General features: G+C 36.9%; 1 protein-coding gene across 1 annotated transcript in view; it reads left to right on the top strand.

The window, feature by feature from the left end:
- The window catches only part of CFAP47 (cilia and flagella associated protein 47), a 509,689-nt gene that overhangs the window by 354,604 nt on the left and 128,205 nt on the right, over positions 1-26,880 (top strand). Inside the window, exons 51-52 of the mRNA XM_088833637.1 lie at positions 2,866-2,977; positions 24,669-24,809. Coding sequence (XP_088689763.1) covers positions 2,866-2,977; positions 24,669-24,809 — 253 coding nt within the window. The remainder of the gene's footprint in view (positions 1-2,865; positions 2,978-24,668; positions 24,810-26,880) is intronic.

Here is a 26,880-nt window from a genome sequence, read left to right on the forward strand (position 1 = left end):
GCATTTGAATCAGTTCTAATGAGGTGGATGAAACTGGAGCCTATTATACAGAGTGAAGTAAGACAGAAAGAAACACACCAATACAGTATACTAACACATATATATGGAATTTAGAAAGATGGAAATATAACCCTGTATACGAGACAGCAAAAGAGACACAGTTGTATCGAACAGTCTTTGGGACTTTGTGGGAGAGGGTGAGGGTGGGATGATTTGAGAGAATGACATTGAAACATGTATGTTGTCATATGTGAAACGAATCAGCAGTTCAGGGTCAATGCATGTTACAGGATACTCGGGGCTGGTGTGCAGGGATGACCAAGAGAGAGGATAAAGGGAGGAGGGAGGTGAGAGGGGGGGTTCAGGAGGGGGAACTCATGTACACCTGGGGCGAATTCATGTCAATATATGGTAAAACCAACCAATATAATATTGTAAAATAAAATAAATAAATAAATAAAGATAAAAAAATTTTTAAAAATACTTTATTGCTAAAAAATGCCAAGACAATTACATTGAACATTGAAGATCATTGATAACCATAATAATTATAAAAACAATGAAAATGTATGAAATACTCCAAAAATTATCAAAGTGTGACAAAGTGAGCAAATACTATTGAAAAAATGGCACTTACAGACTTGCTCAACACAGAGTTGCCATTGTGTTTCAAGTGATAGATTGAAGAAAGTGAAAAACAGTCCGCAGAATGAGAGAAAATACCCACATGACCAATATCTGATAAGGGCCTTGTTTCTAGAATATATAAACATCTTTTACAATTTAATAATGAAACAAGTAATACAATTTTTTAAATGTGTAAAGAGTCTTAACAGTTCCCCCAAAAGTACATGCAAATGAACAATAAACACATGAAAAGATATTGAACATCATCAATCCTTCAGTTCAGTGGCTTAGTCGCGTCTGACTCTTTGCTACCCCGTGAACTGCAGCATGCTAGACCTCCCTGTCCATCACCAACTCCTGGAGTTTACTCAGACTCATGTCCATTGAGTCGGTGATCCCATCCAACCATCTCATCCTCTGTCATTCCCTTCCCCTTCTACCTTCAATCTTTCCCTGCATCAGGGTCTTTTCCAATGAGTCAGTTCTTCGCATCAGGTAGCCAAAGTGTTGGAGTTTCAGCTTCAACATCAGTCCTTCCAATGAATCTTCAGGACTGATTTCCTTTAGGATGAACTGGTTGGATCACCTTGCAGTCCAAGGAACTCTCAAGAGTCTTCTCCAACAACTCAGTTTAAAAGCATCAATTCTTCGGCACTCAGCTTTCTTTATAGTCCAACTCTCACACCCATACATGACTACTGGAAAAACCATAGCCTTGATTAGACGGACCTTTGTTGACAAAGTGACGTCTCTGCTTTTCAATATGCTATCTAGGTTGATCATAACATTCCTTCCAAGGAGTAAGCGTCTTTTAATTTCATGGCTGCAGTCACCACCTGCAGTGATTTTGGAGCCCCCCAAAATAAAGTCTGACACTGTTTCCACTGTTTCCCCATCTATTTGCCATGAAGTGATGGGACTGGATGCCCTGATCTTAGTTTTCTGAATGTTGAACTTTAAGTCAACTTTTTCACTCTCTTTCACTTTCATCAAGGGGCTCTTTAGTTCTTCTTCGCTTTCTGCCATAAGGGTGATGTCATCTGCATATCTGAGGTTATTGATATTTCTCCTGGCAGTCTTGATTCCAGCTTGTGCTTCCTCCAGCCCAGCATTTCTCATGATGTACTTTGCATATAAGTTAAATAAGCAGGGTGACAATATACAACCTTGACATCCTCCTTAATCACAATGAGATACCACTTCGCACTCACTAGGATGGCTATTATAAAAATGATATACAAAAACCTTTGAGAGAAGCTGTAGAGAAAATAAGAACCATCATGCATTGTTGGTGGGAAAGAAAAATGGTGCAGCCATTTTGGAGAAGACTTTTGGAAAGCAATAATTTAAAAGATTGGGCATCCTATGTCCCATCAGTTCCACTCTAAGATATATGTCCACAAGGAATTAAAATCTGTGTGCACTCAAACACTTCTGCATGGTTTCATAGCTGCATTATTCATAATAGACAAGAACAGAAACACTGCACATTTTCATCAACTTATGAATGGAGACACAAAATGTGTTGTTTATATGATTTAATGCCATTCATCAGTAAAAAGGAAATGATGTGCTGATAAACACAACATAGGTGAACCTTGAAAACATTATGCTAAGTGAAAAAGAGCTAGTCACAAAAGACCATATACTGTATAATTTCTTTTTTAGGAATTGTTCAGGATAGGCAAATCTATAGAGGGACAAAGTAGATTAGTGTTTGCCTGTACAGAATGGTGGAGGGGGGCAAGATGAAAGTACTCACTAAGGTGAAAGTTGAATCTAGCCAACAATAGTTGTAGTCAGATGCTGCTTAAATATTATATGCTATATTAATATTGATTATATTAATATTTATATACTGTATAATATTGACTATATTATACCATATTCATATTGATGTAGAAATTCATTGAAGTGGTTTAACTTTTGTATATCAAATTGCATAAAGAAACTTCTGCATGGCCTATAGAAGCTACTCTGATTGTATAAACATCAGTGATCTTGCTACCAGTAGCAAAAGAAAATAAACATTTTTATTGTGTTATATTTTTCCATAAGTCTCCGATTTTTCTTCTACTGTATGTCTATATTTTATGGCTTGCTTTTCACTTAAAAGTGTACAGTTTCAATGAAAATATTTAAGTTAAATTTCAGCTTTTTCTATGCTTTAGCTTGTTATACTAATTTCATGGAAATGTTGACATTATGTGATTCCTGTTTTTGGATTCTCTTTTCTAGGTATTTTCAGACCTTCCGATAGTGTGGGGAAGCCCAGACATCACCATAGACCCTGATAACACAGTTCCATATATTCTACATGTGTGCCCTTGGAAGCGTGGTATATTCAAAGGTAAGAAAATTGTTAATAAAATATTATTAACTACCATACTGGAAAACATGCATGATGAGAAGAAATTAAAAAGTAATTTACATTTCTTGTTTCTAATAAATGATCCAGAGGGAAATTTAGTTTTCTATTTAAGTCATTAGCTTTCTAAATAATCAGTGCTTTGGGGCATACATTTCATCTATAGTGCTATACTTTCTTGTTCATTTATTTGAATTTGTAGGGCAAATTCCTGGAAGTAGAAATAGTTATAGTTAAAGCATTAACATTTAAAATTAGGGTATGTGTTAGTTGCTCAGTTGTGTCTGACTCTTTGCGACCCCATGGACTGTAGCCTGCCAGGCTTCTCTCTCCATGGAATTCTCCAGGCAAGAATGCTGGAGTGGGTAGCTATTCCCTTCTCCAGGGGATCTTCTCAACCCAGGGATCGAACCCGTGTCTCCTTCATTGCAGGCAGATTCTTTACCATCTGAGCCACCAGAGAAGCCCCAAAATTGGAATAAATACTTTCAAATACTTATACCAATTTATGAGCCAGACAGCATCCTATGAGAATATTTATTTATAAGATTAGGTATTTTAAAATCATGTACATATAATATACTTAACTGATACATGAAAAATAGGTTAAAGGCTTTGGTACATGTGAAGTTTTCTTCCTTTTTTTCTAACAAAGCATCCATTTATACAAATTGCCTAATGGTCCCTGAAAAGAGTTGCTCGCTTGGGAATAGGAGTTAGGGATATTCCTACAAAGCTTTTGATGGAAGAGGGGTTGGGGGTATAGACGAGTAACAGGGAATAACTGAGGAACTGTAATTCATCAAAGGAATAATTGTTCTATTTGGAAGACAATTCAGTGTCCCATGATGGTTTGATCCTGTTGAGGAAATTATTAAAATGTTGGTAAATGGATACAGTTTAAAAGTGTAGAAAGCACATAGAGAGTAGGCTGAATGCCAGTGCTATTAACAAGCAGAAGGGAAATTTCAGAATGGCAACCACTGTGATCCAGTTACTACTGCTGTCATAGAATATTCTGTGAGTGAAGAGCCAACTCACCCGCCCCTCACTCTCTACTTCTAATTGGCTTGACCCCGCATGTCACCATAGTCATAGCTGTTAGCATCTTATGAAATCTTCCCATCACTTTTCAGACACTTGACTTTGCAAAGCCCATCATTATTCTCCATGTAGTAGGTAGATTTTGAGCTAGAGTGAGCCTATTTCAAACATTTCAATAAAGTAGCATTTTTTTGGCCATTTTTATAATAATTTGGAAGATTTTAATTGAAGCTCAACATTCAGAAAACAAAGATCATGGCATCTGGTCCCATCACTTCATGGGAACTAGATGGAAAAACAGTGGAAACAGTGTCAGACTTTATTTTTTTGGGCTCCAAAATCACTGCAGATGCTGATTGCAGCCATGAAATTAAAAGACGCTTACTCCTTGGAAGGAAAGTTATGACCAACCTTGATAATATATTAAAAAGCAGAGACATTACTTTGCCAACAAAGGTCCGTCTAGTCAAGGCTATGGTTTTTCCCGTGGTCATGTATGGATGTGAGAGTTGGACTGTGAAGAAAGCTGATCGCCGAAGAATTGATGCTTTTGAACCGTGGTGCTGGAGAAGACTCTTGAGAGTCCCTTGGACTGCAAGGAGATCCAACCAGTCCATTCTAAGGGAGATCGATCCTGGGTGTTCATTGGAAGGACTGATGCTGAAGCTGAAACTGCAATACTTTGGCCACCTCATGCGACGAGTTGACTCACTGGAAAAGACTCTGATGCTGGGAAAGGTTGGGGGTGGGAGGAGAAGGAGACGACGGAGAATGAGATGGCTGGATGGCATCACCGACTCTGTGGACATGGGTTTGAGTGAACTCCGGGAGTTGGCGATGGACAGGGAGGCCTGGCGTGCTGTGATTCATGGGGTCACAGAGATTCGGACGCGACTGAGCGACTGAACGGAACTGAAGAAATATAAATTTCAGTTTTTATTCTCATCATCAAATGACAGTCCTAATGATAGCTTTTCCTTAGTTTTAGAATTTTGATTAATCTTTCATAAAGGATAGCAAGCCATTCAGAATTGCCATTATTATTTTTGATATAGGTAATAAATTTGAGTTTCCTGTCCTATAAAAGGCAGAAAGGTCTGCTATGTGTGAGAAGAAACGCAAGAGGAACTTTAAATGGTAGAATGTTGTTGAATTAGGAGTGTTTATCACTCCATTAAGCAAAATAGAGCCACTGATCCATGAATCAGACTCTTAAAGTTATAGAAATGGAGCTAAGAAAAATTAAATAATCAGATTTAATATGTCTTTATATAGTCATTTTTGTTGATTTGGGCAGCATTTTAGAAATGCTAAAAATTTCAAAACATATTTTCAAATTTCAAAACATTTTCACTCATCAGATAAGGACTCAGCATGCTGATCTGAAGGACTTTAGAAGAAATTTGGAAACATTAAAGGCAACTCAGGGCATATTGTTAGGTGAGATGAATTAGTAAATATTGCTGGCTACGCAAGAGCCCTTGCAGGCTTCATAATTTTGAAAAATATTTGCAAGACATTTTCATGATTGTGCTTCCCAGGGCAGTCCCTTAGATTTGAATTAATGTTACCATTATGATTTGGACAGGCTGAGCCTGTAAAGAAGGCAAGCTCCATTTTTATTGATATTACTGTTGGAAGGCTTCTACAACATTTTAAGCAGTGGAGATGTAATTGTTTCCGAACAGTTGTTAATCTGTTGCAATATAAAGAAAACTGGACTAAAATTTTCATACATATATGAGGATGTTCCTATTTGTACTGGTTAAAGAAGTATGTCAGTGTCTGTGTGTGTTTGTGTGTATCACTGGTCTTGAAAACTTTGTGCATGTTTTTAGTTCTATACTTAATTATATGAACAGTTATTTACAAAAGGCCTATAATTTGGAAAGTCTTGATGAGTATAGTAGTTATAAACAAAGCTGACCTTCAACCAGTTACACTCTGTTCTTTAAAATATTTTCACAGATGCTTTTCCTCATATGTTGGCAATCCTTAATTGTTTGAACTCCACTGTAATCCAACTTTTGAACTCTAGCCACCACAGCCTATCCCTTTGGCCCCCAGCCTCCCCAATAATTCAGCAAGATGTAAAGGGTTAGCACAAGCCTCAGAATTTGGATCCAGCATACTTTCTGATTGATCCAGGCTGGAATATTGGTTTCTTAATTATTTCAAATATTACTACTGGATACAAAGATAAATATCATGTGGCTCCTGCCTCCTGGGAATTCGTATCTGGTGGTGGAAATACATATCCATAAATCATCTAGTACAAGGTACACTTTGATATACCACAAGTTTAAACATGGCGCTGATAATGGAAAACATTAACCCTAACAGTGGGAGTCTGAGAGGGTTTCTTAGAGGATAATGGTTTTGATCTGGACCTTAAAGCTGAACGTTTGAGCTGGGACTTACCAGCCAATATGGTGAGCAGAGCAGAGGAAACAATCTTATTGAAAACACAGAAGAGATATTTTCTGTAAATGATGACTAGCAGGGGTATGTCTGGAGTGTGTATCTGTGGCAGCCAATGCAGAGTGACATATAGTTAGAAATATAGGCAGACTTTGTTGGATGGAATTTTTGTTTTACTTCTTACTGCAGTTGCAGCCATTGAAGATTTCTGAGGGGCATGAGTCAACTGAATTTTAGAAAGAAAAGTCTAGAGATAATATACAAAACAGAAAGGGAGTACAAGACAGGGTGGATAGATCTGAGAGATCGTTTAGTGGACTTTAGTAATATTCTGGTTGATCAGTTCTCAGTATTAGTTTGTGCCTCTTATACTGCAAGCAGACCCTGAGAGAAGAGTTTAATTGAAAGTAGTTTATTTGAGAGGTGATCACAGAAAGCACACTGACTGAATGGAGAAGTAAAATGCTGAAGGGGAAAAGTCAGCAAAAAGTAAGATATATATCAAACTACTGCTGAGTCCTGGGGAAACTTATTGGTAACTTTCTGAGAGAATTGTCAGGCTGAAGGGTAAGCAAATTGAGGTAAACATCCTCTAACTCCTCTCCATCAAGCATTAATGTTTGTTCTTAGGGAAGATTACATGCCAGTGAATCCCTACAAGAAAAATATCATAGGAAAAAATTGGTGTGTATGGGAGCTGTCTGCAGAGGGGATTTTCATGGGGCACTGAGTTATATGTGGTATATACTATACTGGGTGTCATGGCATATTGATTGATAGGTAAGACTTTTGAAAAATGGATGGATTTGGAATTATCACAGCAGCCTGAAGTGAGCTACAATCATGTTTCATATGTGCCAAAGTAGAGGTTTTAATTCGAATGCCTCTTTCACCATGGAACAAAAAAATAATATTGACCATTTAAATGAAGATTGAAGGCAGACCAAACAAGTCCAATGATAGTGAGTTAAAAAAAACAGAAGGAAAATTTCAGGAAAAGTGACTGGAAAATGACGCTATAGCAGCTTACATTTCAAGGGAATCAGATTCTAGGATGGGAACTTAGCGTATAGCACATGTATTAAGGACTGTGTTGTCATCAACATTTGTAAAGTGAAAGGTAAGAAAGTGTAGTATAATACTGAGCAGAGGAAAAAGTTGGGTTTCCGGACAGACCAAGTAAAGGCGTTTTGTCAACTCATTGGGGTCTCTGAAGCTGGGATGGTCCTTTGGAATTGTACCAAGTTAGGAGAAGGGGACTGGGCCTTTATGCTGCTGTGTTGATTCAGTTCAGTTCAGTTCAGTCGCTCAGTCATGTCCGACTCATTGTGACTCCATGAACCGCAGCACGCCAGGCCTCCCTGTCCACAACTAACTCTCAGAGTTCACTCAAACTCATGTCCATTGAGTCGGTGATGCTATCCAGCCATATCATCCTATGTCGTAACCTTCTCCTCCTGCCCCCAGTCCCTCCCAGCATCAGGATATTATCCCATGAGTCAACTCTTCGCATGAGGTGGCCAAAGTATTGCAGTTTCAGCTTTAGCATCAGTCCTTCCAATGAACACCCAGGACTGATCTCCTTTAGAATGGACTGGTTGGATCTCCTTGCAGTCCAAGGGACTCTCAAGAGTCTTCTCCAGCACCACAGTTCAAAAGCATCCATTCTTCGGCGCTCAGCTTTATTCACTGTCCAACTCCCACATCCATACATGACCACTGGAAAAACCATAGCCTTGACTAGACAGACCTTTGTTGGCAAAGTAATATCTCTGCTTTTTAATATGCTGTCTAGGTTGGTCATAACTTTCCTTCCAAGGAGTAAGCCTCTTTTAATTTCATGGCTGCAGTCACCATCTGCAGTGATTTTAGAGCCCCCCCAAAAAAATAAAGTCAGCCTCTGCTTCCACTGTTTCACCATCTATTTCCCATGAAGTGATGGGACCAGATGCCATGATCTTCGTTTTCTGAATGTTCAGCTTCAAGCCAGCCTTTTCACTCTCCTCTTTCACTTTCATCAAGAGGCTCTTTAGTTCTTCACTTTCTGCCTTAAGGGTGGTGTCATCTGCATATCTGAGGTTATTGATATTTCTCCCAGCAATCTTGCTTCCAGCTTGTGCTTCCTCCAGCCCAGCGTTTCTCATGATGTACTCCACATATAAGTTAAATAAGCAGGGTGACAGTATACAGACTTGACGTACTCCTTTTCCTATTTGGAGCCAGTCTGTTGTTCCATGTACAGTTCTAACTGTTGCTTCTTGACCTGCATATAGGTTTCTCAAGAGGCAGGTCAGGTGGTCTGGTATTCCCATCTCTTTCAGAATTTTCCACAGTTTATTGTGATCCACACAGTCAAAGGCTTTGGCATAGTCAATAAAGCAGAAATGGATGTTTTTCTGGAACTCTCTTGCTTTTTCATGATCCAGCAGATGTTGGCTATTTGATCTCTGGTTCCACTGCCTCTTCTAAAACCAGCTTGAACATCTGGAAGTTCACAGTTCACATATTGTTGAAGCCTGGCTTGAAGAATTTTAAACATTACTTTACTAGCAGGTGAGATGAGTGCAATTGTGTGGTAGTTTGATCATTCTTTGGCATTGCCTTTCTTTGGGATTAGAATGAAAACTGACCTTTTCCAGTCCTGTGGCCACTGCTGAGTTTTCCAAATATGCTGGCATATTGAGTGCAGCACTTTCACAGCATCATCTTTCAGAATTGGAAATAGGTCAAGTGGAATTGCATCACCTTCACTAGCTGTGTTCATAGTGATGCTTCCTAAGCCCCACTTGACTTCACCTTTTAGAATGTCTGGCTCTAGGTGAGTGATCACACCATCGTGATTATCTGGGTTGTGAAGAATTTTTTTATATAGTTCTTCTGTGTATTCTTGCCACCTCTTCTTAATATCTTCTGCTTCTCTTAGGTCCATACCATATCTGTCCTTTATTGAGCCCATCTTTGCATGAAATTTTTCCTTGGTATCTCTGATTTTCTTAAGAAGATCTCTAGTCTTTCCCATTCTATTGTTTTCCTCTATTTCTTTGCATTGATCACTGAGGAAGGCTTTCTTATCTCTCCTTCCTATTCTTTGGAACTCTGCATTCAAATGGGTATGTCTTTCCTTTTCTCCTTTGCTTTTTGCTTCTCTTCTTTTCACAGCTATTTGTAAGGCCTCCTCAGACAGCCACCTTACTTTTTTACATTTCTTTTTCTTGGGGATGGTCTTGATTCCTGTCTCCTGTACAATGTCATGAACCTCCATCCATAGTTCATCAGGCACTCTGTCTATCACATCTAGTTCCTTAAATCTATTTCTCAATTCCACTCTATAATCATATGGGATTTGATTTAAGTCATACCTGAATGGTCTAGTGGTTTTCTCCACTTTCTTCAATTTCAGTCTGAATTTGCTAGTAAGGAGTTCATGATCTGAGCCACAGTTCATTCCTGGTCTTGTTTTGGCAGACTGTATAGAGCTTCTCCATCTTTGACTGCATAGAATATAATCAATCTGATTTCAGTGTCGACCATCTGGTGATGTCCATGTGTAGAGTCTTCTCTTGTGTTGTTGGAAGAGGGTGTTTGCTCTGACCAGTGCGTTCTCCTGGCAGAACTCTATTAGCCTTTGCCCAGATTCATTACATGCTCCAAGGCCAAATTTTCCTGTTACTCCAGGTGTTTCTTGACTTCCTACTTTTGCATTCCAGTCCACTATAATTAAAAGGACATCTTTTTTGGGTGTTATTTCTAGAAGATATTGTAGTTCTTCATAGAACTGTTCAACTTCAGCCTCTTCAGCGTTACTGGTCCAGGCATAGACTTGGATTACTGTGATATTGAATGGTTTGCCTTGGAAACGAACAGAGATCATTCTGTCGTTTTTGCGATTGCATCCAAGTACTGCATTTCGGACTCTTTTTTTGACTATGATGGCTATTCCATTTCTTCTAAGGGATTCCTGCCCACAATAGTAGATATAATGGTCATCTGAGTTAAATTCACCCATCCAGTCCATCTTAGTTCACTGATTCCTAGAATGTCGATGTTAACTCTTGTCATCTCCTGTTTGACCACTTGCAATTTGCCTTGATTCATGCTGTGTTGATTAGTCATTGAAAAGTGGACTACATGTGGAAGGATGTTTGACCTTGGAGGAGGCTTGCTTTTTCCATTCAAGTCAATGTCTGAAGAGGGCTTGACCAGATGGTCATTTACCAGCATCATTCCTAGTAGGAACAGAAATAAGTCCTTCATTCCTGAACAAGACTATGGTTGATGCAACATAGCATTTACCACAGTTGCATTTGATGAAGAATAAATATGGAGAGAGAAGGGAGAAAAGAAAGTCAAGGGTATTTGTGTTAGTAAGCAACTCTAAGGAAGGTGATAAATTTAACTGTGCAAGAGAAGCCATCAGCAGGATAGATTTCCTAGTTAGGGAGGGAAAGCTCATTTCTATGTTGATTTGAAGCTTATCTTTTTGTGTCAATCAATTACAGGAAAATGGAAAAATATTGAATCAGTCAACTCTAGATATGAAAACATAGACCCTTGAAGGGAAACAGAAGCACAAAATCAAGCAAACAAAACCACCATGTGTAAAGGCAGAAATGTGTTAATGACTAAACACATTAAGATATAATGGCTTAATTCTGTCCTTAACAACCATGAAATATCCTCTCTGGTCATTATAATGCAAAAAGTTGATATTACTCTCCATTATTACAGTACTAGTACGTAGCAAAATATAGAAATGTAGTAATAGACTGTGGCTCATTTGTAGTAGTGAAATATGCAACTAAATTTCCACATGTCTCAGGTAGAAACTTGATTTTTTTGTACAAGATCAATATTTAGGTAGAGATGATTAGGCCTTAGTGATTAGCATGTACTTTAGTAGCAGTAATCCTTATATTAATTTTCATTGTAATAGCATAATATGATTCACAAATAAGATTTAAGATGGCTATAAATATGCATGTTCACAATGTATGTTCTCCTAATATAAGCACTAAGAAAATTAACTTGTAAGGATTAATTTTTATTTATTGACTTTACTGACTATGCCAAAGCCTTTGACTGTGTGGATCACAATAAACTGTAGAAAATTCTGAAAGAGATTGGAATACTAGACCACCTGACCTGCCTCTTGAGAAACCTGTATGCAGGTCAGGAAGCAACAGTTAGAACTGGACATGGAACAACAGGCTGGTTCCAAATAGGAAAAGGAGTACGTCAAGGCTGTATACTGTCACCCTGCTTATTTAACTTATATGCAGAGTACATCGTGAGGAACACTGGGCTGGAAGAAGCACAAGCTGGAATCAAGATTGCTGGGAGAAATATCAATAACCTCAGATATGCAGATGACACCACCCTTATGACAGAAAGTGAAGAAGAACTAAAAAGCCTCTTGATGAAAGTGAAAGAGGAGAGTGAAAAAGTTGGCTTAAAGCTCAACATTCAGAAAACGAAGATCATGGCATCTGGTCCCATCACTTCATGGGAAATAGATGGGGAAACAGTGGAAACAGTGTCAGACTTTATTTTTTTGGGCTCCAAAATCACTGCAGATGGTGACTGCAGCCATGAAATTAAAAGAGGCTTACTCCTTGGAAGGAAAGTTATGACCAACCTAGATAGCATATTAAAAAGCAGAGACATTACTTTGTCTGTCTAGTCAAGGCTATGGTTTTTCCAGTGCGGTCATGTATGGATGTTAGAGTTGTACTGTGAAGAAAGCTGATCACCAAAGAATTGATGCTTTTGAACTGTGGTATTGGAGAAGACTCTTGAAAGTCCCTTGGACTGCAAGGAGATCCAACCAGTCCATTCTAAAGGAGATCAGTCCTGGGTGTTCATTGGAAGGACTGATGCTAAAGCTGAAACTGCAATACTTTGGCCACCTCATGCGATGAGTTGACTCACTGGAAAAGACCCTGATGCTGGGAGGGAATGGGGGCAGGAGGAGAAGGGGATGACAGAGGATGAGATGGCTGGAATGCATCACCGACTCGATGGAGTACGGTTTGAGTGAACTCCGGGAGTTGGTGATGGACAGGGAGGCCTGGCGTGCTGTGATTCATAGGGTCGCAAAGAGTCAGACACGACTGAGCGACTGAACTGAACTGAACTGAACTGAACTGAAGGATTAAGGTTATACAGTTTGATACATATCATTTTTTCTAAGAGTTCACTCCATTTGCTCTTTAATAATCTACATATAGCACGTATGTCTCTGGCATAACTTTTCTGAGTTTATTATAAGGATGTCACACTTGTCATCTCAGTGCACTCCAGCTTGTGAATATCAGGGTCATAATATAATTTTAGAAAGCAGATTTTAATAACAGACAGGTGACTATCTAAACTTGTAGGGATGCCTCTAGGGCCCCCTTTCTGTGAAGAGAAATGAAGAGTTATAAAGCTAAATAATTAATTTGGGGCTTGTGAAATCTGGGCCCCAAACCTTAGAAGCATGAGCTCTTTGGCAATTTGGTGTTCACATTCCCAGTTATCACCCCAAAAGACAAGACTCCAGTCTACCACAGAGTAGTCCATATTCCAGAACAGATAGCATCTTCAGTGATGACTCAGTGCAGTGGATTGCTGCTTTCTTAGCTTGTATGTGTGTTTAACTTAAAAATTTCATTTGAGACGGTATTCTCTGAACATCCCTTCTAACATATTATAGAAATGTTGATCCCTGTTTATCTTTAAACAGCTTTTATCTTGTTAACTTGTGCAGTTGATTTATTTAGTGTAAGTATAAGACTTCACAGTGATCCCTTATGAATGCCTACTTGTGAGCAACATGCTTTCATCTCCAGGGAAGAAGTCTTTAGAAATCATTACAATTGTTAGTGACATCTGGTGGTGGTAGTTTAGTCACTAAGATATGTCCGACTCTGTGACCCCATGCACTGTAGCCTGCCAGGCTCCTCTGTCCATGGGATTTCCCAGACAAGAATACTGGCATGGGTTGCCATTTCCTTCTCTAGGGGATCTTCCCAACCAAGGGATTGAACCTGTGTCTTCTGCCTTGCAGGCGGATTCTTTACCCACTGAGCCACCAGGGAAAACCATTTGTTTGTGATCAAAAAAGAAAAGGGTGAGATAGGGGGAGATTTTGGATATTGAATATCTTATCTTTGTCTGCAGAGTTGTAGGCATTCACCAGGATTATTTGTTGAACTATGAGTCATTTAAATTTATGAACAAATATTAGGCTGAAATAATTTAGTATGTGAATCATGACATGGTGACCTAAAATCTAAACGTTTAACAAGATTTTTACACCTAAAACTAATTTAATGTTATATGTAGATTTTATCTCAATTAAAAATATGTATAAAAAAAGACATTTCATAAACCATTCACTTACAGTGTCAAGTATTTAATTATTTAGCATACTACATGGACACAGTTCAATACTATTCTTTTTTTATTCTACAGTAGAAAACTAAATGCTGAGAATCCACATTTTAAGATGGTTTCCAGTCATGTTAGTAAATTTTGTCTCTAAATAGTCTCTCTTATATCTGTGACCCTTGACAGACTGATAGCTCCAGAAAGTGGGTAATGATGATAATTTTGAGGTAGCCTATAATTACCCTGTATTTTTTTCAATGGCAGCTGAAGGTGCTTTTTCACTTGCTGAAAAGTGATTGTATTTATTCAGTTCAACACAACTGTGAATTATAGCTAAGATTTATCTCTGCAAATTTGCAATTTGAAAGTTCTTATGCTGGAATGAGATCTATTATGACATTGGCACAAGAAAGCCTCTTCCAAACGATTGCAAAGAGGTTTTAGTCAGCTTTGCTAAAGACTTTTAAAAATTTCTGTTCAGTGAACTTCTGCTTAATGTCAAAACAAAGTGTTTAATGTGTGCATAACAAAGTTCTTATGTTAGGCCTATGTTTAAACAAGATAGGATTAGTTTTTATAGTTGGCGCCCCACTACTCTCTGACATAATACACTATCTAGAGAGAGATGTATTACCAGTTTGAAATACAAATTCAGTTCAAATTTTGATTTCTAATATATGTGATGAGAAGCCTGCTTGTCATGTGTATTTTCAGAATGTGATTCTGAGCAAGAGCAATGCTATTTAAATTTGCATTTTTTATTTAAAGTCTGGACAGTGTATTCTTGCTAACTGCCACATTGCAATGGCAGAATTGCACATCCTTTACTTTGCTCTTATCTTAATGTTACTGGGTCGCAAAGGAACATGTTCAAAAGGTGCACGGGACTTCAATCTCCACTTACATCGTTCTCTGGTTGGGCAACCTTGGCAATATACTTAGCATCTCTGATTATCAGATTTTTTACATGTAAAATATAGATAATACCTTAACTTTCAGGGTAGTTATGGGCATAAAATAGAGATATATGAAAAGTGCTCATCTATTAGGTCTTAAACTAATATTTAGCACCCTTATTTAATATGCTAGCTCCATTTTTTAAAATTCTCTAACATGATATGGATATATGGGAGAATTTAGGACTTCTTTTGTTTCCACTCTCTCCTAGTTGATCTCACTGAAAATGCCAGAGGCAGTTCTATCAAAAGCTTGGCTGAAATAGAATTTGGATCTTGCTGGCTTATTCCCACCAGTGTTGTAGACTGTATACAGTTATAGGAACATAAAAACCAGTTAGATGCCACTGGTATTTCAAAACAAATGCTGGCTGCTCTAAATGCCATAAAGCATTTTCATGCTTTCTTAGGTGAAGGAAATGGTTTGCAAAAACAGGGCCTTGAGGCAGTGCAGAGAGAATGAATTGAGTTTGTTTGGATCCTCTCATGGTCCTCTGGGCTCTCCTCTTAGTTTTCTGTCTCTGCTTTCCCAGACAGCCTCTGCTCTGATAGTTGATAAAAGCTCTACCTGCCTGAGTGGGATTAACCTGGGTGAGGCTTGTGAACACTAGTTATGTCTTCCTGTCCCAACCCCAAAGTCAAAATCAGCATTAACTCTAGTCTCAAGGTCTACTTGTATAATTGGCTCGAGATAAATTCATATATGTTAATAGATCAAAGAAGGAGGCAAATTTTGCATTTTCTGCCTTTGCACAGGATATTCTGTCCTCTGAGTGCCAGGCTAACACTGGCCTGCAGACCAACACCTGACATACATGTATCATGCAGCAGGTATCCGGTTAGTATGTATACATGCAGCAGGTGTCCGGTTAGTATCAAAGGGAAGAAGTAATACAGTTCAAGAATTATTTCTAAAGTATTTTAAAAATTGCTCAGTAGTACAATAAGAGGAGTGCAATAAAATATGAGTACAAGGAAGATTTACAAACTTAGAGAAAAGCATAAATTCGGAAACTGCATCCATTCTGTCAAACTAAGATACTCCTGAGATTCCAGTGTTTGCCTTGAAACCCACATTTAATTGGTACAACATTCACTCATAATTGATGATCATGTATCAGAGACATAGTTCTCCCTGGGAATGCAAGGCTGGCTGTAGATGCTTTCTTGAATATAAGTTCAGGTTGCTCTTAGAAGAAGGCTCTAGTGGCTACTGAATCTACCCCCATGATATTCTGGTTAAAAACTTCATATTTGAATTTTGAACTACTGAGATATATATATATATGCTGCTAAGTCACTTCAGTCGTGTCCGACTCTGTGTGACCCCATAGACGGCAGCCCACCAGGCTCCCCCGTCCCTGGGATTCTCCAGGCAAGAACACTGGAGTGGGTTGCCATTTCCTTCTCCATATATATATATATATAGAAATATATATATATATATATATATATAATACACCTCTATATAATATATATGCATATACATACACACATATATGTCATTGTTATTAAGAAGATACAGCTTTCTCCCTCTTTTCTCCACCTCTCTCCCTCTTATCCTTTCTTCTATGTGTGTATATGTTATGTGTGTGTGTGTCCTGCTTTACTAGTCAAAAGAATTTGTGTATTTTGTAAGGAGTTATTTACAGTAAAATGAAAATATGGTTTAGCAAGTCATAGGCTTTTCTCATGTAGAACTTTTACTGAAGAATCTCAGAGAGAGGGGGTTTGTTGTAAATAATTTATTCATCTATTTATATGAAAATTTTCAAATTCAAAGCATCCTTCAAAGAGGCTTTCTAGTATATGAGAAGTTAAACATAACCTATTGAAAGTAAGAGGGTTAAAGTTTCAGAAATTCCAAAACTTTAAAATCATTTTTTGTCTTTTTTTTCTCTCTTTTATTGAAGTATACTTTATATATATATATACACACACATTCTTTTTTAATATTATTTTCCATTATGGTTTATCATAGAATATTGACTATAGTTCCCTGTGCTATGCAATAGGACCTTGTTTATCCATTCCATATATAAGAGCTTATATCTGCTAACTACAAACTCCCATTCTATTCTTCCCCACCCCACCTCCCCACTGGCAACCATGAGTCTGTTCTCTATGTATGTGAGTTTGTTTCTGTTTCATAGATAGGTTCATTTGTGCCATACTTTGGATTCCACATATAAGTGATATGATATGAGATTTGTCTTTCTCTTTCTGACTTACTTCACTTAATATGATAATCTCTAGTTCTATCCATGTTGCTGCAAATGGCATTGTTCTGTTCTTTTCATGACTGAGTAGTATTCCATTGTGTGTGTATATATATATATATATATATACCACAACTTTTTAAATCCATTCTTCTGTCAGTGAACTTTTAGGTTGTTTTCATGTTTTGGCTATTGTGAATAGTGCTGCAACAAATATTGGGGTGCATGTATCTTGTTGAATTATGGTTTTATCTGGATATATGCCCAGGAGTGGGATTGCTGGATCATATGGCAACTCTATTTTTAGTTATTTGAGGAGCTTCCATACTGTTTTTCATAGTGACTGGACCAACTTTTATCCCCACCAACAGAGTAGGAGGGTTTCCTTTTCTCCACACCCTCTACAGCATTTATTATTTGTAGACTTTTTAATGGTGGCCATTCTAATTGGTGTGAGGTGGTACCTCACTGTTGTTTTGATTTGTATTTTTCTAATAGTGATGTTGAACATTTTTTTCAACTGGATTGCCATTCCCTTCTCCAGGGTTTCTTCCTGACCCAGGGATTGAACCCAGATCTCCCTCATTGCAGGCAAATTCTTTACCATCTGAGCCACCTTGTTATCCATATACCTTCTTCACTGAAATGCTTTTTCAAATCTTTTGTTCATGCCCCCATTGAAATGTCTGTTTTCTTATTTTTGAATCTTTAGACTTTTTAAAAGTATATTCTAGATATATTCCCTTTATTATATACATGCTTTACAAATTTTTCTCCAAGTATGTAGTTTTCCTCTTAATTTGATTAACAGTATCTATAGAATAGCAAAAGTTTTTATTTTTCCCAGCTTTATTGAGGTTTAATTGACAAATTAAAATTGTGTGTTCTTAAGATGCAAAATGAGACAATTTGATATACATATATTTTATGAAGTTATTATAGAAGTTTTCAATTTTAATGAAATATAATTTATCAGTTTTTTTTTCTTTTATATTCAGGAAGAAGCATGTGGTTTTAATTTTCAATCTAGGCTGTCACTTCTTGCTTCTGTAATGAAATCTTAGGTTCTTGCTAAAGTTAAAATATAATCCACCATTCTCTGCAACAGAAATCTGAATCCTGTAGATTTTGATTATCCTTCATAATCCTTTCCTGTTGTCTTTAGTTTCTTGATATACTCATGTCAAAATGTATTATAGAAAAAGCAAACAGTATAATTCCATGCACAAAGAAGTGGAGCCTGTAAGACTACCACCGGGAGTTTAACTGTCATAGGTTTAAATTAAGAGTTTATAAAGAGTGGGAGAAAAGAGTTATGGCAGTGCGGCTGCAACCCTGAGTTTCTTTATCTCTGTTCTTTATCAGCCACATGATTTTGTTTTTCCACCTTGCCTCTTGGTTCCCTATGGAGAAATAAAACAAAAGAAACTGAATCAGAAATAAGGATAAAACAAAGAAAGGAAAAAATGACAGAGAAGGATGAAGAGGGCGAGTAGAGAATTCCTTAGCTTTCATCTTTAGTCTCGTTATTCAAATTTTAAAGGGTAGTATGATGTTAGAGACCCACTCCAATATTCTGGCCTGGGAAATTCCATGGACAGAGGAGCCTGGTGGGCTACAGTCCATGGGGTTGCAAGAGTTGGATACAACATAGCAACTAAATAACTGATATTTAAGAAGCAGCAATTAAGATTAATTTGATCATGTGTAATATAATATGCATAGAAGAAATGCTTATGGAAAAAACTTTGTGACAGTTAATGTGCCTCCAAGAAATTCTCAAGTGGATAAAATTCTAGCCATACAGTGATTTTTCCGTAACAGTTCTCCTCATTAGTGAGAGGGAGTGGTGAAGATCCATTGGAAGCAGCAGGAAGGACGTGAGGGAACCAAGTGCAAAGAGTCAAAGACCTTGCCATATTTAACTGTTGCCATGGAATCTTCCTTTTGCAGGTTTTGTAAGGGAAGATATACTTTAGGTGATCAGTGAGCAGTATCTGAGTGTTATCACGTTAGGTCAAAATAAGTATTTTCAAGGTATGTGAGTGATTTTTCTGTTTTTCTGATCAAGTGCCCATTTATTCCGTGATATTTACACATGGTTTAATGTGCCATTTCCCATATTCTATATCAGGTAAATATATGTGCCTTTGTCACTTACTAACTGTATGACTTGGAGTAAGTTACCCAATCTTCTCTGGACCCTCGGTTGCTCAGCTTTAAAATAAATTCAGTGAGTAATTCACATATTTATGAAAGTGGTTAAATAGGTAATGAATGTGAAGCATTTTGCATTTGCCTAACGCAGAATAATCATTCAGTAAATATTTTTTCATTATTTTCAAAAGAAATTAATGTGAAATTGCATTACTCAGTCTATAAATTTGAGTTTGGTATTTACATTTTGCAAGAGAGTATGAAATTAGAGAAAAATAATTCCTGATTTTCAAAAATGACATATACTAAGGGATTTGTTTTATTTACTATTTAAACATTTAGACTGTTTACAAAAGAAAAATAATCCATTTCTCAAAATACAAGTTTGTGCTATTAAAAAACATAATAGCTATAATTGTGATTCCTGTTAGAATTTTTGTAGCACTCATTCAAACTGAAAATCTCCATTAAATGAACGATGTTGTATTTTAGAGAGTTGCTTTTGTCCACTACTATTATTTCTGTTACACCTATAGTTTTTCCAAAGTAGTCTAATAATTTTCCTATCACTCTGATAAACTCAAGCACCAATAATCAAGGCTTTATTTTTGTTCCATTTTGAATTAGTTGGCTTTGGACAGAAAAGAGAAATACAGGGAATGAATTAATCACATGTACATACATGTTGTGGCAAAATATCATCATCATTAGAAATACATATTTTTCCCATAATTATTTACTGTCTTTTGTTTGAAGGTTCATTACTACCAGTCATGTTGCTGAGTCTACAGTTATTCTTCGTAATAAAAGTTTATAAGAAGTTGACCACATATCTCTTCTACCATAGTTAATTAATAACTGAAAATAAAATGCCATTAAAAATGTGATTGTTTAGAAATAAAACTTGTATTGCTAATGACAAAGTTTTCATTGGAGAAAATGTATATAAATCAGTGGGGTATTTCCAAGATATATTTTTAAAATGTTATTTCAATTAAAACATAAGCTACTAAATAGACCTTTAATTTCACTTAGAGTTCTCTTCATCCATTTCTGGTTTTTAGATGAATATGTAATTTCTCATTTTGGTATATAACATATGGTATTACACTCATATAGGACTTTTGAGCTGTTTTTTAAACAGTTGTCAAATTTCTATCTGCTATAGGGTAATAAAAATACAATAATGTTTAAATGGATATGTTAGAGGAAGAAAAATGAGTCATGTATATAGAAATGAGAAAGAATAGAGGAAGTGTACATGCCAAAGAATGCTCAAACTACCGCACAATTGCACTCATCTCACACGCTAGTAATCAGGCTTCAGTAATATGTGAACCGTGAACTCCCAGATGTTCAAGCAGGTTTTAGAAAAGGCAGAGACACCAGAGATCAAATTGCCAACATCCGCTGGATCATGGAGAAAGCAAGAGAGTTCCAGAAAAACATCTATTTCTGCTTCATTGACTATGTCAAAGCCTTTGACTGTGTGGATAACAATAAACTGTGGAACATTCTGAAAGAGATGGGAATACCAGACCACCTGACCTGCCTCTTGAGAAACCTGTATGCAGGTCAGGAACCAACAGTCAGAACTGGACATGGAACAACAGACTGGTTCCAGATAGGAAAAGGAATATGTCAAGGCTGTATATTGTCACCTTGCTTATTTAACTTGTATGCAGAGTACATCATGAGGAATGCTGGGCTGGAAGAAGCACAAGCTGGAATCAAGATTGCTGGGAGAAATATCAATAACCTCAGATATGCAGATGACACTACCCTTATGGCAGAAAGTGAAGAGGAACTCAAAAGCCTCTTGATGAAAGTGAAAGAGGAGAGTGAAAATGTTGGCGTGAAGCTCAACAAACAGAAAACGAAGATCATGGCAGCTGTTCCCATCACTTCATGGGAAATAGATGGAAAAACAGTGGAAACAGTGTCAGACTTTATTTTCTTGGGCTCCAAAATCACTGCAGATGCTGATTGCAGCCATAAAATTAAAAGACGCTTACTCCTTGGAGGGAAAGTTATGACCAACCTTGATAGTATATTAAAAAGCAGAGACATCACTTTGCCAACCAAGTTCCGTCTAGTCAAGGCTATGGTTTTTCCCGTGGCCATGTATGGATGTGAGAGTTGGACTGTGAAGAAAGCTGATCGCCAAAGAACTGATGCTTTTGAACTGTGGTGTTGGAGAAGACTCTTGAGAGTCCCTCGGACTGCAATGAGATCCAACCAGTCCATTCTAGAGGAGATCAATCCTGGGTGTTCCTTGGAAGGACTGATGCTAAAGCTGAAACTCCAATACTTTGGCCACCTCATGCAACGAGTTGACTCACTGGAAAAGACTCTGATGCTAGGAAAGGTTGGGTGCGGGAGGAGAAGGGGATGACAGAGAATGAGATGGCTGGATGGCATCACCGACTCTGTGGACATGAGTTTGAGTGAACTCCGGGAGTTGGTGATGGACAGGGAGGCCTGGCGTGCTGTGATTCATGGGTCGCGAAGAGTCGGACACGACTGAGCGACTGAACTGAACTGACTGACTTTTAATTCTTGAAATTATTTCATGGTATTTGAAGTAGTGATTAGGTTCCCTTATTATTTAGTACACATATTAACATATGTCAGTTCACTTCAGTCGCTCAGTCATGTCTGACTCTCCGCGACCCCATGAATCACAGCACGCCAGACCTCCCTGTCCATCACCAACTCCCAGAGTTCACTCAACCTCATGTCCACAGAGTCGGTGATGCCATCCAAACATCTCATTCTCTGTCATCCCCTTCTCCTCCTGCCCCTAATCCCTCCCAGCATCAGGGTCTTTTCCAGTGAGTCAACTAGTTGCATGAGGTGGCCAAAGTATTGGAGTTTCAGCTTTAGCATCAGTCCTTCCAATGAACACCCAGGACTGATCTCCTCTAGAATGGACTGGTTGGATCTCCTTGCAGTCCGAGGGACTCTCAAGAGTCTTCTCCAACACCACAGTTCAAAAGCATCAGTTCTTTGGCGATCAGCTTTCTTCACAGTCCAACTCTCACATCCATACATGACCACGGGAAAAACCATAGCCTTGACTAGCCGGGCCTTTGTTGGCAAAGTAATGTCTCTGCTTTTTAATATGCTGTCTAGGTTGGTCATAACTTTCCTTCCAAGGAGTAAGCGTCTTTTAATTTCATGGATGCAGTCACCATCTGCAGTGATTAACATATGTAAGTTTATCCAAATAATGGTTTTATCTAACTGAATTGTTTTATTAGTTTTCTTTTCTAATTTGTCATTGCTGGTGAGTTTAAATTTACCCTTCATCCATTCATTCTTGAAATGAGTCTCGTTTGATTCTGGTATATAATTCTTTTGAATTATATAATTCTGCTGATTTTCTAGTATTTTATTGAAATTTTTTGAATCAGTGTCTATTGGAATATTAGATTTTAGTTTTCTTGTACTTTCTTTTTCTAGTTTTTGTATCATGGCAATGCCGGCCTCCTAGAATGAGTTAGAAATTTTTCCCTCCTCCTCAGTATTTTGGAAATGTTAATTCTTCTTTAAATATTTGGTAGAATTAAACAGTGAAGCTATCTTGTGCTGGGCTTTTCTCTGCAGGGAGATTTTTGATTACTGATTTAATTTTCTTCAGAATTTTTTGTCTATTCAAGTTTTCTATTATTCATACGTCAGTGAGTGTTTTAGGAAATTGTCCATTCCATTTAAGTTTATTCAATTTTTGGCACATAATTGTTTATAATACTCTCAAATATATGCATATATAATGCTTTTTATTTTCATAAAAATAATAGTAATGTCCTACTTTATTTCTGATTTTATTCATTTGAGTCTTCTCTCTTTTCTTCCTAGTCCATCTAGCTAATGATCTACCACTTCCATTGATTTTTTCAAGAACAAACTTTTTGTTTGTTTGTTTCCTTTATTTTTCTGTTCTGTATATTATTTCCCTCCATTCTAATTTTTTTTTCCTTACTGCTGCTGCTGCTGCTGCTAAGTCACTTCAGTCGTGTCCGACTCTGTGTGACCCCATAGATGGAAGCCCACCAGGCTCCCCTGTCCCTGGGATTCTCCAAGCTAGTTTTGGGTTTAATTTGCTCTTCTTTTTGTAGTTCATATAGTGTTCAGTTAGGTTGTTGATTTGAGATTATTCTTTTTTTTAATGAAATTGTTTACTGCTATTCATTGCCCTCAGCACTGCTCTTATTGCATCCTTTGTTTTATATGCTATGTTTTCATTTTCAATTTTCTCAAGATATTTTCTAATTTTTATTGTGATTTCTTCTTTGAAATATTGTTTGAGTATGTTGTTTAATTTCCAGATTTATACATTTCATTCTTCTGTTATTTATAATTTCATTCCATTGTGATGAGGAAAAATGCTTTGTGCAATTTCAGTATTTTAAAATTTATTAAGATTTGCGGTTTCACATGTGATCTGCCCTAAACATTGTTCCTTATTCATTTGAGAAGAATGTGTCTTCTGCTGCTGTTTTGTGGGAAGTTCTATGTAAGTCAGTTAGGTCTAGTTGTTTTATGATATTGTTCACATCCTCTATTTCCATATTTGTCTTCTGTCTAGTTGTTCTATCCATTAATGAATATGGGATATTGAGGTCTAATTCTAGGATTATCTATTTCCTTCTGGTTTTATCAATTTTTTTCTTCATATATTTTGGGCCTCTGTTTTTAGGTGTGTATAAGTCTATAGGTTTTAATCTAATATTGCTAAATTGAATCTTTTTTATTTAATAATTGTTACTATTGCAAAATGATCACAATAAATCTAAACATCAATCAGTGCACACTTAGAGTTTTTTTCTTGTATTGAGAACTTTTAAGATTTACTCTTAGCAACTTTCTAATATGCAATACAATATTATTAGCTATAGTCGTCATGCTGTACATTACATTCCCATGACTTATTTTATAACAAGAAATTTGTACCTTTTGACTCCCTTCACCCTTTTCACTAACCCCACCCCCATCCTTTGTCTGTGGCAACCACCAATCTGTACTCTGTATATATAAGCTAATTTTTGTTTGTTTACTGGTTTTTTAGTTAACTGAATCTTTTATTAATGTATAGTGCCTTTTTGTTTCAATTATAAGAAAATTTTCAGGTAAAGAGTGCGAATTTTTGACACTATTGTTTTTTGAACAAAATTGAGTACTTTGCATATGAAATGCTTAAAGGAAAGTTCATGCTTAGGATATTGTATTAAGCAAATAAACATTTTAATGAGGTAATAAATGAGTGTTACAAATGACTTTAGAAAATATGTAAGAACACTCACTCAAGACCAATATGTTTTCTGAAGGCTGATGCAGTTCTATTATTTACTACATTTTCTTAATTACTATGAGAAAGCTGTTTAAAAATTACTATTTTAATGGATATTTATAATATTTCCTTGAAATTTCTGTTAAGTTCTAATTGTTAGTTTTGAAAACTAAACCCTGGTTAATCTGACATCTTGCATCTATGTGTTGTAGGTACACTTACATTTTCTGTTAAAAGCAAACATAATGGTGATTCTCATGATGAGTCAGATGAAGATCAAGACAGAGATCAAATACCCTTCTGTACGAAATCACTATCAGAACTATCTGACAAGTTTGATGAGGAAAAACCAGGTAAATTTATTATTATGGAGATTTTCATGATCAACATTCATAAACCCTCATCATTTATTTGTAAGTCAGGAGCTACTTTACACTAAAAACACATATACGAATGTGTATTTCATATATCTGTAGGAATTGTATTATTTCAGGATAAACTACATGTTGTTAATTTCTGGATTTGTACTACCATTAAAATGAGTAGATTATAATATTTCAGCTTGAAGGCTGCCTACTCTTTCATAAGTGAAGAACTTTACACATATTTCTGTTACTGAACACAAAATTTCAGTCAAATTCTGATAAAATGTTAATGAATATATTATTTTAACAATGTAATGTGTTCCTTTTTTAAATATAGGAAATGATAGCAGTCTTCCTCATATGCAAAAGAAAGTAAATGCTATTGTTTCCCCTTCCCATATTATAAAGCTTCCTTTGAATGTTGTTAAACGTCATATCTTTTCAGTAGAAATTCGAAGGAAAATGGGTTTATGGAGAGTTGGAATAGACAGGGCAGGTTTCTGAGAGAGTGGGTGAATGAGTTCTCTTGTGGGTGAGTAGCCTGGACGGAAGAGGGAAATAGAGAAAAGTGAGTCAACAAGGGCAAAGTTCAACCAGAGGCATACCAAAATAAAAATCTTTATTAAATGAGTTTGTGTTTAATCAGGATTCTTCAAAGAAAGAGACACTAATTTATATAATACAACATCCAATCCAATATAGTATAGTTAAATATAATATAATAATCTATATCTTTATAGAGAGAGACATTTTAAGGAATTGGCTAATATAACTAGGGAGACTGGCAAGTCCAAAATCTATAGGGCAAGCACGTCCTTGCATGCTAAGTTGCTTCAGTCATGTGCGACTCTTTGTGACTCTATGGACTGTAGGCCGCCAGGCTCCTCTGTACATGGGATTTTCGTGGCAAGAATATTGGAATGGGTGGCCATGCCCTCCTCCAGGGGATCCTCCCTACCCAGGGACTGAACCCATGTCTCTTACATCTCTTACATTGTAAGCAAATTCTTTACCACTGAGCCACCAGGGAAGCAGGATGGAAAATTAGTAAAAGTTGCTGTTGCAGTCTTGAGTCCAAATTGCCCAGGAAAGACCAGGCAGGCTACAAGCTCTGAGAAAGTTTCCATGTTTCAGACTTGGCTAAGAATTGCTTCTCTTTCAGGTCACTTCAGTCTTTGCTCTTATGGCCTCCAACTGATTGGAGAGTTGGAGTATTCACATAAGCAGAGTATTCTACTGTACTCAAAGTCTACTGATTAAAGTGTTCACATAAGTAGAGTGTTCTGCTTTACTCAAAGTCTGCTGATTGAAGTGTTCCTGTATCTTCCTACCAACATTTAGAGTGGTGTGTAATAAAACAACTGGACACCATAGTCCAGCCCAGTTGATATATAAAATTAACTATCACAGAATACATGGATTAAAAGGGATATCCAGGCACTTATTCAAAACAGTTTAGAAAGAGAAGAGCTAGGCCACTGCAACAGCTAACTGGGTTTGAAGTGAAGAGAACAGTTTTTTTAGGGTGGTGATGGGGATAGAGAAATACCCCTAAAGATGGAAAACATTTCAGAGACTAGCATTAGATGCTTCTCTTGAGAGACTAGATAGTGTTAGTCACTCAATTGTGTCTGACTCTTTGTGATCCCATGGTCTGCAGCACACCAGGCTCCTCTGTCCAAGGAATTCTCCAGGCAAGAAGAGAGCAGATAGGAAGTGAGAATTGATTCCAAAATATAACAAGGTTTTCTTGTATCTTATTTGTATCTTGGGGGTCCTATCTAAGAGATGCCCAAGGGAGAGTTTATCAAAGTCTATTGTGGGGGATCCTGGGGGAGTCATGTTAGGAAATTACATTTACATGTGACTGCGTGGGCTATTTAAAATTTTTTTAATTAAGTTTCAATTATTCAACATAAATTATATAAGAAACATTCTTATATTAAAGTATTTGTGCATTTCATCAATTATTTTATTCCAAAAAATGTCTTAAAATGAAATCATTGGATCAAAGGGAAAAACAATTCTTAAACATTTTAAACATGTTAAAGCACTCTTC

Source organism: Moschus berezovskii, chromosome X (genome assembly GCF_049115385.1).
Source record: "Moschus berezovskii isolate FMDL1 chromosome X, NW_MosBer_1.0, whole genome shotgun sequence".
Classification (NCBI taxonomy): domain Eukaryota; kingdom Metazoa; phylum Chordata; class Mammalia; order Artiodactyla; family Moschidae; genus Moschus; species Moschus berezovskii.